Source organism: Phytophthora infestans, genomic scaffold, assembly GCF_000142945.1.
Source record: "Phytophthora infestans T30-4 supercont1.4 genomic scaffold, whole genome shotgun sequence".
Lineage (NCBI taxonomy): Eukaryota > Oomycota > Peronosporomycetes > Peronosporales > Peronosporaceae > Phytophthora > Phytophthora infestans.
Window position 1 is genome coordinate 887963 of NW_003303755.1, and position 16976 is coordinate 904938.

Below are 16976 nucleotides of genomic sequence, written 5' to 3' on the forward strand. Positions count from 1 at the left end.
CATGAAAGACGCGGTATCCTTGATGCCAGTATCTCCTACCAAGGCCAAGAGCGACAAGGACACTGGTGTTTCCACACTAACAACTGACACTAGCAGTCGGTCGATCTCGCATGGGCGGCGTCGAACAGCAAATGGAGCAGCTCAACGTGTCCCTGAAACAGGAAATTGACTTGTTTATCGATAAGATGAGATAGTCAGTAAGGGGGCATCAGTTTACAACATTTTCTTCTTTTTTACCATTGAAAAGATCTGTACATTACATGTTGAAGTTTTCTACAGTTGCGATGGTCTGGAAATGGTTTCCACGAGATCTGCCAAGGTCATGGACGGCTTTGAGCGGTTCCGAAAGCGTCGTTGCAGTTTAGTTGCTAGACGGTTGAGAGCCATGACGTTGATGAGAACGAAAATCTTGTCTTGCGGGTACACGATCGTATCTGAGGACGGACATGTGTACACGTATGGGTATGGTGCGCCTCCAGGACCGCCCTTTGCACGCAGCAAGCCAATCGGTAGCGTATGCGCCACACCTGATGTCATGTACTCAAAGAGCTCTCCATACAACAACTTCTGTTCGCGGAGCCCTTTCGGCACGTCGTACAGCACGAAGCAGCTTTTACCATCGAGAATCTTGCGGATGAACATGTTGAGTGACGGATTAAAGAAACTTTGGATCAACAAGTCATCTGCAACGTACGAAGGGAACAGCGCTCCGTTCATAAAGCGTTCCTGGAAGAACGTCTCGCTGTCGTCGCCATTGTAAAGACTCGCGATCGTTGGTCCAGTACCGCTGTCTGTTTCGCCTCCATACGTACTCACTTGTTGCGCTGCGGTTTTCAGACTTCCGAGGAAAAAAGTATTCACAGCAGAAAATGCGTGATTGACCACTTTAGCCTTGCGTTGTATCCAGTTGTTCTTCTTGGTGACAGTCGACGCTCGGCTAAATTGAGCGCTCTCACGAACACCCGAGGACAGCGAAGCACGATAGCTCGACACGTGCGACTTGACGTCGTATTCGCCGTTGTTCTCATCCATGAAATCACCTCCTTGCAGTCTCCGCGACGAGCCGAAACTCGACACGGGATCCAAGAAGCGGTTGTTGTTGACATCTCGGAGTTCGATGATCGTAAAGATCTTATTACGTTGCAGTGCTGAGTTGACTAGAATCGCGTTAAAGATGGCTTTCGAGTCGTCGTATCCAGCTTCATTGCCTTGAGCGAGCACGACAATAGACGACGCCGTGTAGATCCCAGCAGCAGAAAGGACATGGTGGTTCTGAGGCGAGCCGTGGACATGGTACACCTCACCGAAGTCTCTCAGTTGAAGCCACGAAACGAAGTCAAAAGTGCCAGCATCTACAATAACAACGGGGACAATTCGTTCGATGTGTGGAGCTCGCAAGGGTCGTAAGAAATTCACCAACCGAGAAACAGAGCGCTGTCCTCCACTCTCGTTGCCAATGTTGCTACAGACGACAATGTGGCCACCAGCAGAGAGCAAGTCTCGAGAAGGCGAAGACGGGATCTGAGACGGATCGTCATTGGCAGCACACCGCATAATGTACTCCCGAATATCGCTGGGAATTCTTCTTTCAACGTTGTGTTGCGCTTGACGAGCTCTACTTAGAAGGTTCCCGCGACTCTGTAGTAGTACCATGTTCATGGATAAGGCAGCGACACTGCTCATAGTCGGCGTACCAGCGAATGGTTCAAGAGAGCTGATAGACTCAGCGATCAAATACGCTTTGGTGCTTGGTGTAATACGATACCAACGACCAGGATTGAACGCGATATCTCCATCCGACTCCACAGCGATGAGAAGTACCAGACCATTCGACTGACGATGGATGTGCATCGTGGCTTGAATGAAGTTCATCCCGTGGAAATGTCTCGTCAGACAACACGAGTAGATTTCGTTAGCAGCGCCAGAAATGTACTCAGAGACCCAAGGTTTCAATAGATGAGCTTGGTCCGGCGCCACTTCCGGGATCTCTCCGCTGCGACTTGTGATCAAATTGGACACTACTGTTGACAGACCGGGACATCGACAGCTGAGACCCATTAACCCCAAGCGAATTTCATCTGCACAAACCAGGTTTTCCTTGCTTAACCCGGTGGCTTCCAGAAGCGTTCGGTTGTCAGAGTTGGCCAGCATTGCAAACAGCTGAGTGTGTTCCTGTTTCTGCTGGGATACCGACAAAACTCGCAGCACTGTAGCTGCGTCTTCTTTGTTGCCATCATCCGAGTATTTATTCGGTAAGAAGAACACAGCCATCGCTCGATCCAGCTGAGCGTTCATCAAGTCGGTCTCTCGTAGTGGGGAGCCGTAGACAAGGAACACGCGCTTGTGATATCGAGGATTCTGCTCTACAAACTCCACCACTTCTCGCTGGTACGAAGCATTTTCTCCAGCCTTGTCGAACTGCATCAGCACAACAATGTGAGTCTCACGGATTAAACTTCCTCCGCGATGCATCCACTTTGAGACGAGAGGCTTGATATCTCGTTTTTTGGCTTGTTTCCCGCTGACTTCTCCTTCTTCCATCGCAGTATACGCTTCATGAATACTGCCATACCGAGCGTGATTCTTCAAAGGAATCTCGCAACGAGAATGAGAGGCTGTCGTTGAACTCTGACCAGCGATTGGCTTAGCAACTTCATCATCGCTATCGTCACTGTCGCTGTCATGACCTTGGAATGCCTCTTCATGATCAGGATGGAAGAACTCGCGAATAAAATCCTTAGTTTGTGCAACCGACGGATTCCCTGTTACTAGAACATGCACGGTATTTCTTGAGCCATCATATTTCACAAGCGTTCCCCGTTGATCTCCGTAAAGCGTCATAAAGGCAGCCGACTCGTTCGCGAATGTGTAGATACCGAACACGATGATCACACAAACTGTAAGTTGTCCTAAGACCGTATGAGGTGAGAAATCGCCGTAACCCACAGTCGAGACAGTCACGAACATGAAGTAAATGGACGAGAAGAAGCTCCACGTTTCGTCACAGTTGGGATACTCGTCGGTGCCTTCGCTCGTAGCTCTGAGGATCGTCTCGGTGCCGTCTTTATTGCTGCATTCGTACACATGAAGCAGGAAACTGTTGGTGTGTGGCAGCTCTCCAAGCTGCTCGAGCGAGAACAAAACTGCAGCGAAGAAGAAGACAAGGCACAGCGCCTTAAATACCACGAGTAACACCTGCGAGAAGAAGGTTTTGTTCGGGTATCGTGCGAACAAATGATCCACTACCACATAGCCCACATAGGACCGGATGAAGCCAAAATCCAACCACGATCGAAGTCGCTTGGCCCCCACTACGATTGTCTGGAACGAGATGATAAAGTGCGCTACCACCGACAGTAAGTCGAAAAGATTATGCAGCTGCAAGACGAACGTCACTCTACAGAAAAAACAGTTAGCATTAAAAAGCAACTTAAGAGTATTCACAACTTTTGACTCACTTGTTCTTGGCGGCTAACCATCGAACACTGTATCCGACACCCGTGGCGATGAGAAAGAGCGACTCGATGGACCACGACGAGAAACTCACACTCAACGATCCACCCCTTACAACTTCAAGAACAAATTATTAGCATAACGTGAAACAGCAGAAGAGGCTGACAAAGTACCACGTACTCCAATTGATGCAGACATAGAAGCTGGTGACAAGTTGAACCAGATAATTCTGCAAAACAACACGAGTTAACAGATACTGACACATTACATTTCCTTAACGCTAGTACTCCTCCTTACCACGACATTGGTGAGCGGCGAGTCGCAGATTTTACGCAGTCGCTCGACGTATTTGAGCGAAGCCAGTTCGAGCCACTCGTACACGATAGAGAGCGCGATTACAGGCATTTGGATGAGCAGCCAGTAGCGGACTTGGTCCCAAATAAGGTACCACGACGCCGTATAGCAGCCAGCAGAGTCGTCCGTGATAGAACAAGCGGGGGCGATCGCCGCTATCACGTCCGTCATGGTCGGGAAATCGTGGACTGGTCTCACGAGCCTTTTATAATGGTACAGTACTGCCCGAATTTCACCAACAGTAGCAACGGCTGTTCTCTAACCCTAAAATTTGTGGTAATAGACTCGTATGCTCTGGCTTCAACGTTGGATCACTTTTACGTTATTGGTTAGGTAGAATAGGATACAGCACTGCTTGAGTAAACGGTGAGTGTGGACTCTGGGTCGTTAATTCCACGTTGATCTCCGTTCCTGTCCGCGATTCGTTTTGCTTGTCTTCGTTGATGCTGTTTGCGGGTCGTCGAGTAGATTGAGTCTCTCGCCACGCAGCTTCTTGGAACGACATTTGTTCACGGTGATACCCACGGACAGCAGCAGCTAAGCGACTGGGGCTAATAGCGGGATCACCGCCGTGGCTGTCACTTTCTTCTTCGTCGAGGGAAATATCGTCACTGTCGGAGTCGTCTTCATTGGGATACGGTAGTGGACTATTGGTTGATCCAGTGGCACGTAAAACTTCCATTCCAGCTCGAACGAAGTTGCGGTTGTAGCGTAGAGTACTGGTGCTTGTGCTATTGGGTGAGGATTGACGGGGTATTGGGAGACGGATAGGGCTACGACCAGATTGTCGTGCACTTTGAGGGGCAGAATCGGCAGATTCTACCCGTTCTTCGTATCGTGTATCGAGTTGCAAGTGATGGAGCTGAGGTCGTTTTTTGGCGTTCATCTTAGGTGGTACTGGTTTACGTACGTGGGGATTCTGAGTGGCCGGAGGCCGAGGAGATGATGAGTGGCTAGGAGACTGTTCTCCGAAGTATGGGGACCTTGCAGGAGACACCAGTACATTCTGCTTAGTACCAAACTCGTTCACGTGGTAAATTATTTGCGACGGCGACCCCGCTCCACCAGTTTTGTCATCAAGCAGCGGAAGTGTAGAAGTCCCGGCCTCACTAGTGGTGGACGCATGGCTCCGCCTTCCAGGATGTCGCCGTCTGCTTTCGTCTTGACTGGCTTGTGCTCGGAGTTGCGTGCGACTACTTCGAGGACTGGAAGCGAGGGGTCTCACCAGACTGCTTTTGTACTGCTGCTTTGACGCTCGCTTCTGCTTCCCAACACTGAAATGTAGGTCCATCTCATTGGCCACTCCAGGTAGGAGTTCTCGTGTGGCTCTACTAATCTTCTGGAGTAAGGTCTCCGACGATCCTGTGGCGTCTGCAGGTATGTACTGTGACGATACTCGAGGCCGCTCCAAGGCAGGATTCCGTTGAGGAACCAGCGTTTGACTCGGTTGATCCGTGACGGTCACAGTAGCTTGGGCCTCTTTGTTACGCCGTAGCGAGCGCATGTACTCATCGTGCTCGTATTTTCGCCCTATTCTGGCTAAAAGGTCTTCATAAGCGATCACCTGCATGTCAAACTCGCGTCGTAGTGTTGCCAAAGCCACTTCCACTTGAAACGCGCGGTTTGCACGTAACACGTGGTCGATTCGGACTTGGTCCAACGTGAACTGCACAGCTTGTTTCCCCGCACGAGCTTCGAATAGCGATAGCGTCGTCATCTCCAGATCAGACTGTAACATTCCTTTGTGGCATTCGAGCTGCATGATCACACGTGTCTGTTGTCTCGTGGTTGTCGTCAGCTGAGAGATCTGTCGGTTCTGTTCCACCACAACACTCTCCAGATTCGTGATCAGATCCGCCTTGAGCGCTATATCACGCTGCAGTTTGTTCACAAGGTGGTCCAGCTTGCTCTTTCGGAACCGACTCATGCGGACGATCTCCCGCTGTGCAACTTCTGACGCTTCCTTGGCTTCTTCTTCGTCTTCGTCTTCGCAGCCTTCGATACTGATGATACCTTGTCGACGGGCTTCAGCTCGTTTTTGTCGACTCGTTTCTTCTTCTTCAGCGACGTCTTCTTGAACCTCAAGCTCGATATCCACCGGTTTGTCATCGTCACACAGCACGTAGTCGAGATTCAACTCTTGTCCAAACGTATCCTGAACCATAAGTAATAGCTCTCGTATCGCCTCATCCAGTGGAAATTCATCCAGCTTGACAAGTGCCAACATGTTCTGCAGTGACAGGATGAACCGAGTGACCGCGTTCTTTGAGGTCGAATTGGCAATGCTGAGCTCGTTTTGGTTGCGTTGCAGGTCTTCCCTTTCGGTCTGGAGCTCCACCACGTGCAGTTGGGACTCCTTAATGCGAGTCTTGAGGACTGTGGCTTCTTTCTCCGATTCCGATATTGTTCTCGTGAGGTGTTCGATCTGAGAGACGTTGTCTTTGTTCACGTACGTAATCTCGCGCAGTTGAGCGTTGGCTACTTTGACTTCCACCTCCAGTTTTGTGATCTGCTCTTTTGCTGCTGCCTCGTACATCTTAGATCGTTCCTTCAACGACGCCACACTGCGTGTAAGCAACATATCTATTAGACTAACGTTGAATAGCAGTGTTGACGTCCAATACTTACTTCTTTTTGGCTTTTTCGAAATTTCTCTCCATTTGCAGTCGCAGCTGTTCACATGTGCGTTCTGAGTGCAAGAACGCTTGCTGTCCCGCTGAATACACGCGTTTGTTGTGCTGAATTTCGTTGTCTAAAGCTTCCAACGACGTTCGCAGATTCCGGATCTGCTCTTCGTCCTTCTTTTTATCAGCCTTTGTAGCCTCCACAAGTGTTTCCAGCTCCATCTTTTGATTCAGTAGCCGCTCAATGCGTAACTTGTCTTGTGCACGCATACCGGTATTCTGCTTTTCCGCAGTCAACAAGTTGCATATTGCTTCCAAAACTCCGATTTTAACTCGCCCCTCGTCAATTTGAGCCACCAATCGGACGATTTCCTGTTGGTGCTTGCCACTATTCTCCACTTCAATGTCGAACTGCTCCTTCATCGTCTCTAGGCGCACTTCTAGGTGGCTTTGCTTGCGCTGGCTTTCAATCAGCTCCTTGTCAACCTGCGCTTTGAGTTCTTGAAGACGACTAATCTCTTCTTGAAACTTCTCCACTTGCTCCTGTAAGCTCTGCTTTTCGACAAGTACTTTGTTCTTTTCCATCCCCAAAACAACTAAATCTTGCTTCAGTTGGTCGTTATTGGCTCGTAGAGCTTGGTTCATGAACAATGTTTCGTGCATCCTTTTGGCGTAGTTCGCTTTCTCCGCTTCCACTCGCTCCAACTGAGTCGACAGCTTCCGGATCTCCTCATCCAGCGCATAACGCTCCGATAGAGCGTTCAGTCGCTCGGAATTGGCTACTTCGTAGTCTCTACGTGCATCGTCCAGAAGCTCGTTGAGTTTTTTCTCCTCGTCTTCAAGAACTAGAACTTCTAGTTTGAGTAAACGACTCTGCTCCTCCTGAGCTGCAATTTGGTGCTGTTGTTCGGCCATCTTGAGGTTCGATTCTGTGGTCTCAGTAACAAGTTTAAGAATGAGTTCACTCTTCTCTGTTCCACGAGCAGTCTCTTTTTTCAATGCAGTCTCCGTTATGTGTAGCTGAGCATTCAAGTCTTGTTTGTCCTGTTGGAACCCGTCTCGAAGCTGCGTTTGGGTACTTTCTGCCGCTTGTTTAAAGTTGAGCATTGCCATCTCGTACTTGCCGTTCTCACATTGCTCAAGGAGTAGCAGAAACGTCAACCAGGCGTTGGAAGACACGTGCTTTTCAAAGCGTGGGGGACAATGAGCTGCGATCTCGTTGATGATATTGTGAAAGCCATTCGTGTACACGTAAAGCGCTCGATAAAGGCGATCCACCAGGTCTTTCGGCATACCCATGCGATATAGTGAATAGCGATCCATTCCAGCTCGACCAAGAGGGCCTCCATCTCCCCCCTTGCGAAAGGAAAAGGCTTCTGGGTCGACGTCCAATTCGTTATCAATTATTGGGCTTTTTCCAATGTTACTAACTGGAAGGAGGAACGCTCCACAAGTTTCCAGATGCAGATTCACCCACTCTTCGGTGATAACGGAATCGTATAGAGCTGGTGTCATGCCTCCTTTGGATGTTGGACTCGAGGAAAGTGTCGAGGCAGTAATTGTCGGTGGTTGGTCCCTTTCTGGTGGTCCACTAGAAGATCTTGGACTATTCCCTTGTGTTTTAGCATCCCACGCTCTACTTGCCATTGCCGCGAGTATTTCTCGGTTGATTCGTGTTATCTCGCTCTCGGCTGGAGGAATTACGATCGCTAAGCGTGCACTAATAGCTGCTAGAGTAGAGGTGGGATCTGTGGGCGACCACGTAACGATCAGTCATATAAACGTAGGATATCCAAATGAAGCCATGGTACCGATGTTGAGTAAATTGGCATGCTGCTTTGAAGGAGATCGCTTTGGACTGAGAGGGCTTATTTCACTCTTATCACGACCGGTTGGTGACGTTGCTAGTGGAGAGATTGTCAAGGACAGTTCTCCGAGCTCAGTATCGTTATCTACCTCGCTGTTCGAGGCTTCACGGACCTCCATGCCAGTGCAGGTTTACAAAGTGTTAGTCTATTTGCAATACGGTAAGTCTCGATGGTTTCAAGAATCGAATTTGCAAGTGTCACTAGACTTTTACAAATTTTGTGAAGCTGTTTTAGTTTGCTTTTTACTGCCAGGGCGATACATTCTTAACTAGTCTCGCCACTTTATACGCCTACCTCCTATAATTAGTAACAACTGCCCATACGCCGATAGGGAACATGACGAGGGTCGCGAGAATGAAGAACTTGTCTCTCTTGGAGCTGTTGTTGTACATATGCATGAACCAGTCGCGGACCTTGCTGGAGCCCTTCTGGCTTAACGCAGCCTTCTCCAAGTTCTTGACCATGGCGGGATTCTTCTGCAGACTCTCGACTTTCTGGCTGATGCCAGGCCTGCTAAAAAGACTCTTGATCTTGTCCACAAAGGCGTAGGCTCTCTCTTCACCGCTCGCCCTGAGGTTGCGGCTTGTGATATCATCGCTTATGGGGACGTTGATGGAGTCGGGATTCCGGTTATTCATGACGACGGTGCTCTCGGCGCTGGTGAGCCCATTGAAGCACACGATCACACTGACGACGAGCAGGGCGAAAACGAAGCCTACACGCATTGGCGAGATTGAAAGTTGAGAGTTCTGATAGATTGCTTGCCGATTGTCAAATGAAGCTACGACTGGAGTGGAAATTTGATTGGGGCGCCCAGCTTGGCAAGCTGTTCTGCAACCAGCCAGTCGAAAATGTCCGATCTGTAGCAGATAACAGATCATTCATTTATCCTGTTGCTCATAGGGTTTGGCAGTGTAAGTGATGTGCTTGTCCGGCTTGTTGTGCTGGGTGGCACTGCCACGGGTTTATGTTTTACGTAGGATGTACACCTGGAGAAATGTTCATCTCGGGAAAAAAATACACTACATGTATTAAATACCAGTTACGGTACTCGAAATACACAACGTTTCTGGTCTTCCTACAACAATGTACATGTAGTACGCGTGATGCACGGTGCATCACCAAATAGGAAACACCTGCGCAAATTATTATCTCCATGTACGTATGCTTTACATGTAACGTATTTTTAGGAATACAGAAGCGCGAGAAAATTCAATCCCAGTATCCTAGGAAGTAAATCATACTTAGTTCTTCGAGTCCTTGTTTCCGGTGTTACATGCCAGGATCTAGAATAATCGCTCTGCTGGTTTTGCAATTCGTTAATCGCATAGTACTGTACATTTTCACTGCTTTTATTATTGAAGTGAAGCGCAAGTTTCTTCGATCTTCGTGCGGTTGTTGTTTGTCATTACAGTGTACCGTGATATGAGAATGGCTGTAAAGCTAGTTTAAATTTTAGACCTCAAACACGCAGCTCATAGAAAACAAGAGAAACACGCTCTCCACTATTGTTGTTTTAATCAGCGCTCTATCTAAAATTTTGCCAAGTTTCTTTTACTAAGCTGTATTTCTCACTTTGAGCCACTTTTTGATAAGGCCAACGATAGAGGCACCAAACAAGAACTCCAGGTTCATTTGATAATGATTGGATGCCTACGATAAAAAGACGGTAAAAGTATTTATGAGCACCAATCAGTTAACCTTAATTCCTTTTTTTGGTCTTAGCCTTCAATTTTGATTTGATGAGGCCCTTTAATTCGGAGCTAATAAAATACGGTAACAACTTTTTAACGCCAAAAACACGATGAAGAAATGGCCTCAGTTCGATTTTTTTTTATCAAGTGAGATGCGCAATAGTTGAGCCAAAAAAAGCAAAAGAATTACTTCCCCAATCGACAGTCGAGTTTTGTTAAAGTGTACTGTGCCTCATATGATGCATACGCGTGACGCTATGTCATTGGGGGGCACCACACCATGTGGCAGGCATACCTGATACAGTACCGGTACATAACCCGCCATTTGCAACCGAGGTTGTATTTTTTATCTGTATCACATTCTTATTGGCGGATCAGGTGCTGTAGTCACAGTTCCAGCTCCCGCGACAGCGATACGTCTGCAAAAAAACCTGTATCACTTGCAAAAATAGTTGCACTGGGGTTTGTATTTTCACTGGCTCTTGCAACTTGCGCATACAAAAAATCAAGTGGTGGCTCTCAAGTCGGTAGCAAAAAAATCCCACCACCCTCACAATTAAAGAAACATCGAAGCAAGCAAGATGCAGACAAAGCGATACAAGTCTATTCTCATCGAGTTTATGGCGTTTAAAGCAGGACATCCCTTCAGCACAGATACTGTTTTCAGCAAGAGCGACTTACTGGAGGTCACCACCGACGATGTGTGCCGCTGGATGAATATGCGTGCATTGGGGAAGAGACGCCTACGGAGGACGCCAAGCCAGTGAACGCCAGGGCGTCCACCTTAGAGTACGCTAAGAAGGCACTCTCGTCCTTCATGCCACGACGCACTGTACCATGGGACCCCATTCGCAATAAGGGCAACCCAACCCGCTCTGAATCAGTTAATGCAGTGATAAAGAAGGTGAGACGCAGTGAAGTTCGGCGAGAAGGCGTGCCGTCAGCAGCTAGACGCCCGGTTGAATATGAAGAATATGTCAGCCTACTCAAGCTGTCCCGCTCAGCATCCGACAAAAGCGCGCTAAAATATTTAGTTTCGGCTGTTCTTTCTGTGCAATGCATCTCATTGCACGCATCGATGATATGATGAAACTAAAGTTTGACAGTTTTTCTTGCAACATTCAGCACCCGGGAACCCTCCTCTGCCAGTTACGCTGGTCTAAGAACATATCTGAAGAGCGCGACGCACCGGAGCAAATCGTACTCGGAAGCATGGATCCTCGCGTTTGCGCTCTACATAATTTAGCGGTGCATGTGGAAATAGCGGGTAAAGCGTCACTTTCATCATACGTATTCGGCAACCCCAAGGATGGTGATCGGGTTGTCCGCCGCTTTCTGCAGGACATTTTTGAAGGGCCCGACTTTCACAAGCTGAAGCCGGGAAATTTAGGCACGCATAGTCTGAGAAAAGGTGCTGCTGCGTATGGCAGCAGGAGTGGTCTGCCCAAGGACTACGTCAACCGGCGTGGAAGGTGGCGTACACGGAAGAGCGTTGTCGACGTGTATATCGACAACACCCAACCGTATCCGGATGGTGTTGCTGCTGGGGCACTGACTGGCCCGCTTGGGCCATGCTGTTACGTACTTAAAAAGGGTATTCATGCCGTTACGAAGACGTAACTGGTCAAGCAAGTCGGACCCGCAATTAAGGAAGCGATGGGGGAGGAAGTTGTGAAGGTGCTCGCTCTGCCACTACTTTGGGCATCTCTCGTCCCGGATGGAAGTTTTGATTACGACCTTCTTCCGAGTGCGCTCAAGCAACGCATTGTACGAGCCTACATCAACGCTGGAGGAAACGTTGCTGTGAAATCCCGTTGAGCGTGTGCCCTTACACGTTACCGGTGACGGTGCACAGCTTCGGCTTGTTGAGATTCGTGATACCCCCACCGATGGCAACGAGTCTGAGCAAACGCATGGGACTCAGAGCAACATGTCTGCGGACAGCACCCGTAAAGAGTTCGTTGCACTCCATTCGCAGCTATTTAGCCTGCAACGCCAAGTTGCTGGCTTGTTGAGCGAGGTCCTCCGCTCGCGTACCGAAAGCCAGCGAAACCATCAAAAGGGATTGGCTGTATTACGGCGTATTGCGCTACAGCCTGTTGCGAGGAGAGTGTTGCCCGATTCGATCGTGACCACCAAAGCATGCACAGATGGCAGTGCTGCGTACGAAGCTCACCACGCGATACTGTCGAAAAGACCGAAGGATCTGTACGAGTTATGGGGGGAGTACGAGTTCGGCTTGAACGGCTTAAAGCCAGCGAAAGAGTTTACAGGTGCCGAGCGAGGAGCCAACAAGTTTGCCTACTCGCGCCGCAAAGTGTTTTGGGGTGTAGTCTCTGGGTTTGTTCGCGCGGGATTCACCAGTGATGTTGCTATCGACAACGTATACGCGGCATACGGTCGACAGCTTCCTGTGACTAAAGTTCTAGTCGCTCTTCGCCGAGACAAGCAACAAGGTGGTCATTTGTCACTTCGATTGTAGCTCTTAGTAAATCAGATTCAGTAAAACATATTTTCCACCAATCACATCATGGTTGCACTCTCTGTTGCACGCTTGGCGGGTATTTATACAGTATTTCATATCAGGTACTGTACAATACTTTGATTTCTAATTTTTGCATGCGCAGTGCGTCCTCAAACTCAGTGCCGGTACGTATATTTTAACATTGTGGCAGTAAGAAATCTACAGCAACCAAACTAGTCATTTTACTACTACATTATACAAAAAATGAAAATTAGACTATCAGTAATAGTCGGATTCTAAAAAAGAAGAAAGATCTACGGACTAGTTAACCCCTTGGGACCCGTGGCCTGGACCGTACATGCTACGTGGAAAAACTTAACGTGGACCGTACAAGTTAGATAATATTGTACTTAGTTTTTATATCCGCAAAATACAAACTTCATGTCAACAAGGGGTAGGTAATTATCCACACTTCCTGCAGAATCGACATAAATATGCGCTTTAGAAAGGCCAAATTTTCAAAAGAAAGTACACAACAGATCAAACTTGCAAATTTCATATGTATTACGAAAGGAAAAGACTGGTCGCCACTCAATTTTCTCTCATTTGAAGATTCGCCGCGAAGCACGCAGAGCTCACGCCGTCGCCGGTAATGGCGTTCCAGGCGAGGTGGCGGGAGCTCAAGAAAGCTGGCTGGCACTCGAAGAAACCGGCAGGCCTGTCGGTGGACTTCACTTATCTGAAGCCGAGCAAGACGAAGAAGGATATCCGGGGCGAGGACTATTTCGTCGGAGAGGAGGTGTTAATGACGTACCTGGACAAATTGGACATTGGTAGGCAAATGCAAGTGGTGTACATTTTTGATTTATTCTAACTCTGATGTGAGATTAGCCGCACTAGAGGCAAAGAAGACAGCGAGGCGAGAAGGGTCTGCGAATGCACAGAGAGCTGCAGAGAAGCGCGCAGCAGAAGCCATGACGACCACAAACGACGGTATCTATCATGTATTCGACAAGTTTTGAGATTAACTAATCGTGTATGTTGGTATTATCATGTATAACAGCAGTACTGCGAACACCGCCACCAGAGGTGCAGGCACCACAAGAAGCGTCTGCAGTAGTTCTGGCATCGCCACACATGACCATTTCTGATGCCACGCTGGTTCGTGCACGTCATGTTGCTGCTTGCCTTTGGTTCTGCTGGCCTAACTGTGAATATACTGTTGTAGATCAGTCACCTGAAAGGCAACGTAACCTTGCATCGGAGTTTGACGATATAGACAGCGGTAGTGAGCCATCGCATGACGCAGCAGAAGATGCCCAGGACTCAGAAGGTGATGATTTCACACCTGCAGTAAGCGCGGATGAGGAGTCAAACGGAGGCTCAGGAATTTGTGATGTTTCTACTGGAGGTTGGTCAAAGCTGTACATACACGTTTGAAAATTTATATAACTTGTATATTCAATGCTAGGTGTTCTTGCAGACGCTTATCTCGTCGAAGCTTCCGACGACCCCCGGAAGTTTGTGACCTTCGATTCTGATGCTGAAAAACGACGATGGAGATGATGAGAGTGAGGATCATCTTGGGGATATTTACGGGGCTGATATTCAATTACCTGGTCCTCCCCAGCTACGTTTTGACGGTGATTTGGTATCTGCTGTCGGTGGTATGGCGAATATCGCATCGGGTTCCATGTCAGACACATATCTGAAGACGATGGCGGACACAGGATGGTCCGACGTAGCGACCACAACACCATACGAATACTTGCAGCAACCGTATGAGCCTCGCCCTGCTACCGCTATGTATGATGACTATCCCAACCTGTACAAAGGAGCTTCAGGGCCCACAGACAAGGCAATTCGAGCTGCAGCTACCCCATCCGGCGCCTTCTTCTATTTCATGCAACCAGATCTGTGGGAATCTATCGCTGAGGAGACAAACACGTACTTCAGAGAGCATATTGAAGAAAGAGTGGATGGTCTACATGCGAAACAAGTTGTTCGTGAGCGGAAGAATACTGGCTACAAATCAAAGAGCAAAGAAAAGCTACGGAACGAGTTGGAGAGGTCAGCGGACATTACGCCCCGAGAGCTTTGTGTATTTTGGGGTTTATTGATTGCAAGGTCAATTGTTCCCAACTAGGAGAAATTGGCGCATCACTGGAGGACTACGGACGAGGGGCAATTCCACGAGGGTGTTTTGGTTTTTTCATGGCTCGAAATCGCTTCATGCATCTCTCGAGGAACCTTCATTTTAGCCGAAACGGGGACGAACGCGCTGCAACAGATAGGGCGTGGAAACTACGGCCGGTTATTGACGCTCTACAGAACCGCTTCGCAGCAGGATACACGCCTCCATCAATCATGGCCTTCGATGAGGCTATGTTGCCTTCGAGATCAACGTTCAACCGGATGAGAGTGTATATGAAGGATAAGCCACACAAATGGGGAACGAAACTATTCATGCTGTGTTGTTCAACGACTGCATATTGCATCCGGTATGTAGGATGTGCTCTTTGGCACGTCACTTTTTTTTGGTGGATAAGTTGGCTTATCATGTACTGTACAAACTTTTTTATTTACTATGGTGTACGATACAGGTTTGAAGTTTATTGTGGCAAAAAGGAGAGGGCTGGAGGAACAAGTTCTACTGACTACAAGTCCGGCCCTGCAGCCGTCGTGCGCAACCTCCGCGCGGTATTTGGCCCCACGGCTCCTGCAGACGGTTCCATGCGCCTCGTTGTGACAGACCGGTTCTACACTGCAGTGCCGCTCTCGGTTCAGCTGCTTACCATGGGTTTCTACTCTATCGGCACTGTGCGCTCCGACCGCTTGGGGCTCAGCACTAAGTTGATTCCAAAAAAGCAGAAGGGTGACAAAAAGAAGCCGCCTCAGATACCGAAGAACCGACCATCAAATATTGAGAGAGGCACGTACTCAGTGGCCAAAGCACTCCAAGTTCCTGACATGAAACTTGTGCGTTGGTGGGATACACGATCGGTGCACATGCTAAGCACAGGTGGAAGTGTTGCGATTGACCGGATCGTACGCCGTGAGAAGCTGACGGGTGAACAACAAGAAGTGGCCTGCCCCCGTATTGTGAAGGATTACCAGACGTACATGCGAGGTGTCGACGTGCACGACCAGCTGCGTCTGCAAAGGTAAAGTGCATCAATATTGTACATCCAAGTTATGGGTATATCTAATCGTGTATGATACATGTTGTAGATACTCGCTGCAGCTATGTATCAAGTACAAGAAACACTATAAGTCTCTTTTTCTCGGACTCGTTGATCTTGCCATTATCAATGCCTTCATTGTCTACAACGCCAGACAGACTAAGGCAAACAACCCGAAGCTGACTCACGTAAAGTTTTTGAAGCAACTACATCTAGAGTTGTGTCAGCTACGCGAGGAGGACTGGGCGACTTTGCACGACAACGCGTGCTTACAAGTGACACCAACCAAACCGATGCAGCGCACAAATTCTCGCCGAGCCGCACACCAACCTGTGCAAAATGACGAGTGGCGCAGTGGCAACAAATAGCAAGGGCGGAAGCGCCGTACGAGAGCGTGCAAGGTCTGCTCGCTCTTGAAGGGCACCGACAACGCGAGAGGTGGAGATTCGTCGGTATAATGTAGCGAGTGTAAGCTGCCCAACACGTCGAAGAGACCCATGGCTTGGGGGGTTTCCTCTATGAGAAGGTTTGTCACACGTACAACGAAGCTGCAATGTCTTACTTTGACATCTGGCAAAAGGCCTGGAGAATGCTCCCCAAGAAGGCAGTGAAGCCCACGATCCGCGCACGTACCCCGGGACGTCGCGAATGCTCGAACGAGGAGAAGGATGAGGCTGAGAGTGTCCAGTCGTCCGAGCAAAGCGTCTTGAACACCCCTGTATTGATCGGCGCGAATTTTTTTTATTATTGTCGGCCACCCAGCGAAGCTGTTCTTGCTCACATTTTGCACGCTGATCTACACACCACTGTTGAAATAGACGCCCACCTTGGTGGAGAGCGACTGATCATCCACTTTCTGATGAAGGCGGAACGCGACGTGTTCACGGAGCGACATCGCCTTCTTGTTTCGATACTCAGCACCATTCGCGAACTCGTCAGTGTAGGTCCAGCCCTTCTCTCCATATTGAAGGAGAAGCGAGTATTGGAGTGGATCGTAATCGGCGTGAGTCTCGTACAAACGTAGTAGTCTTTGATCGCGTGTAAAGAGTAGTAGGTCCCAAGGCTGAGCCAGGTTGCCATCCTCAATGAGAGTCGCAGCCACTTCAGACACAGTGGGGCGGTTATGCGTCCTTGGTCGCGAGGAGTTATCATGCAGACGGAAGACCAAGTCTACTGGAGCCTTCGTGTTGTGTTGACGCACTTGCTGCCCAAAGTGGAGGAACCGTTGCGCTAATGGGTTGTGCTCTGCCATCATTTTCTCGATGTCTAGTAGTGCAACACGATCCAAATCCGCGAATATACCAAGACGTCGCTCCGCGCGGTGTTGCATGTCTGGA

General features: G+C 48.8%; 5 protein-coding genes across 5 annotated transcripts; all 5 read right to left on the minus strand.

Annotated features, from left to right (window-relative positions):
* Positions 1-273: 273 nt before the first annotated feature.
* Positions 274-3978, minus strand: PITG_03188 (Voltage-gated Ion Channel (VIC) Superfamily; the record flags this gene model as incomplete). Its single annotated transcript, XM_002906227.1, has 7 exons — positions 274-763; positions 809-937; positions 1001-2615; positions 2688-3397; positions 3459-3570; positions 3634-3682; positions 3751-3978. The coding sequence occupies 7 exons, from the start codon at positions 3976-3978 to the stop codon at positions 274-276; spliced, it is 3333 nt and encodes a 1110-aa protein (XP_002906273.1).
* Positions 3979-4454: 476 nt separating this feature from the next.
* Positions 4455-6343, minus strand: PITG_03189 (uncharacterized protein; the record flags this gene model as incomplete). Its single annotated transcript, XM_002906228.1, has 2 exons — positions 4455-4532; positions 4631-6343. 2 exons carry the CDS (start codon positions 6341-6343, stop codon positions 4455-4457), a joined length of 1791 nt encoding a protein of 596 aa, XP_002906274.1.
* Positions 6344-6431: 88 nt separating this feature from the next.
* Positions 6432-7076, minus strand: PITG_03190 (uncharacterized protein; the record flags this gene model as incomplete). Its single annotated transcript, XM_002906229.1, has 1 exon — positions 6432-7076. The coding sequence occupies one exon, from the start codon at positions 7074-7076 to the stop codon at positions 6432-6434; it is 645 nt and encodes a 214-aa protein (XP_002906275.1).
* Positions 7077-7392: 316 nt separating this feature from the next.
* Positions 7393-7946, minus strand: PITG_03191 (uncharacterized protein; the record flags this gene model as incomplete). Its single annotated transcript, XM_002906230.1, has 3 exons — positions 7393-7400; positions 7511-7780; positions 7859-7946. The coding sequence occupies 3 exons, from the start codon at positions 7944-7946 to the stop codon at positions 7393-7395; spliced, it is 366 nt and encodes a 121-aa protein (XP_002906276.1).
* A 643-nt stretch (positions 7947-8589) lies between these two features.
* Positions 8590-9024, minus strand: PITG_03192 (secreted RxLR effector peptide protein, putative; the record flags this gene model as incomplete). The annotated part of the gene is made up of 1 exon (XM_002906231.1): positions 8590-9024. The coding sequence occupies one exon, from the start codon at positions 9022-9024 to the stop codon at positions 8590-8592; it is 435 nt and encodes a 144-aa protein (XP_002906277.1).
* Positions 9025-16976: the final 7952 nt, after the last annotated feature.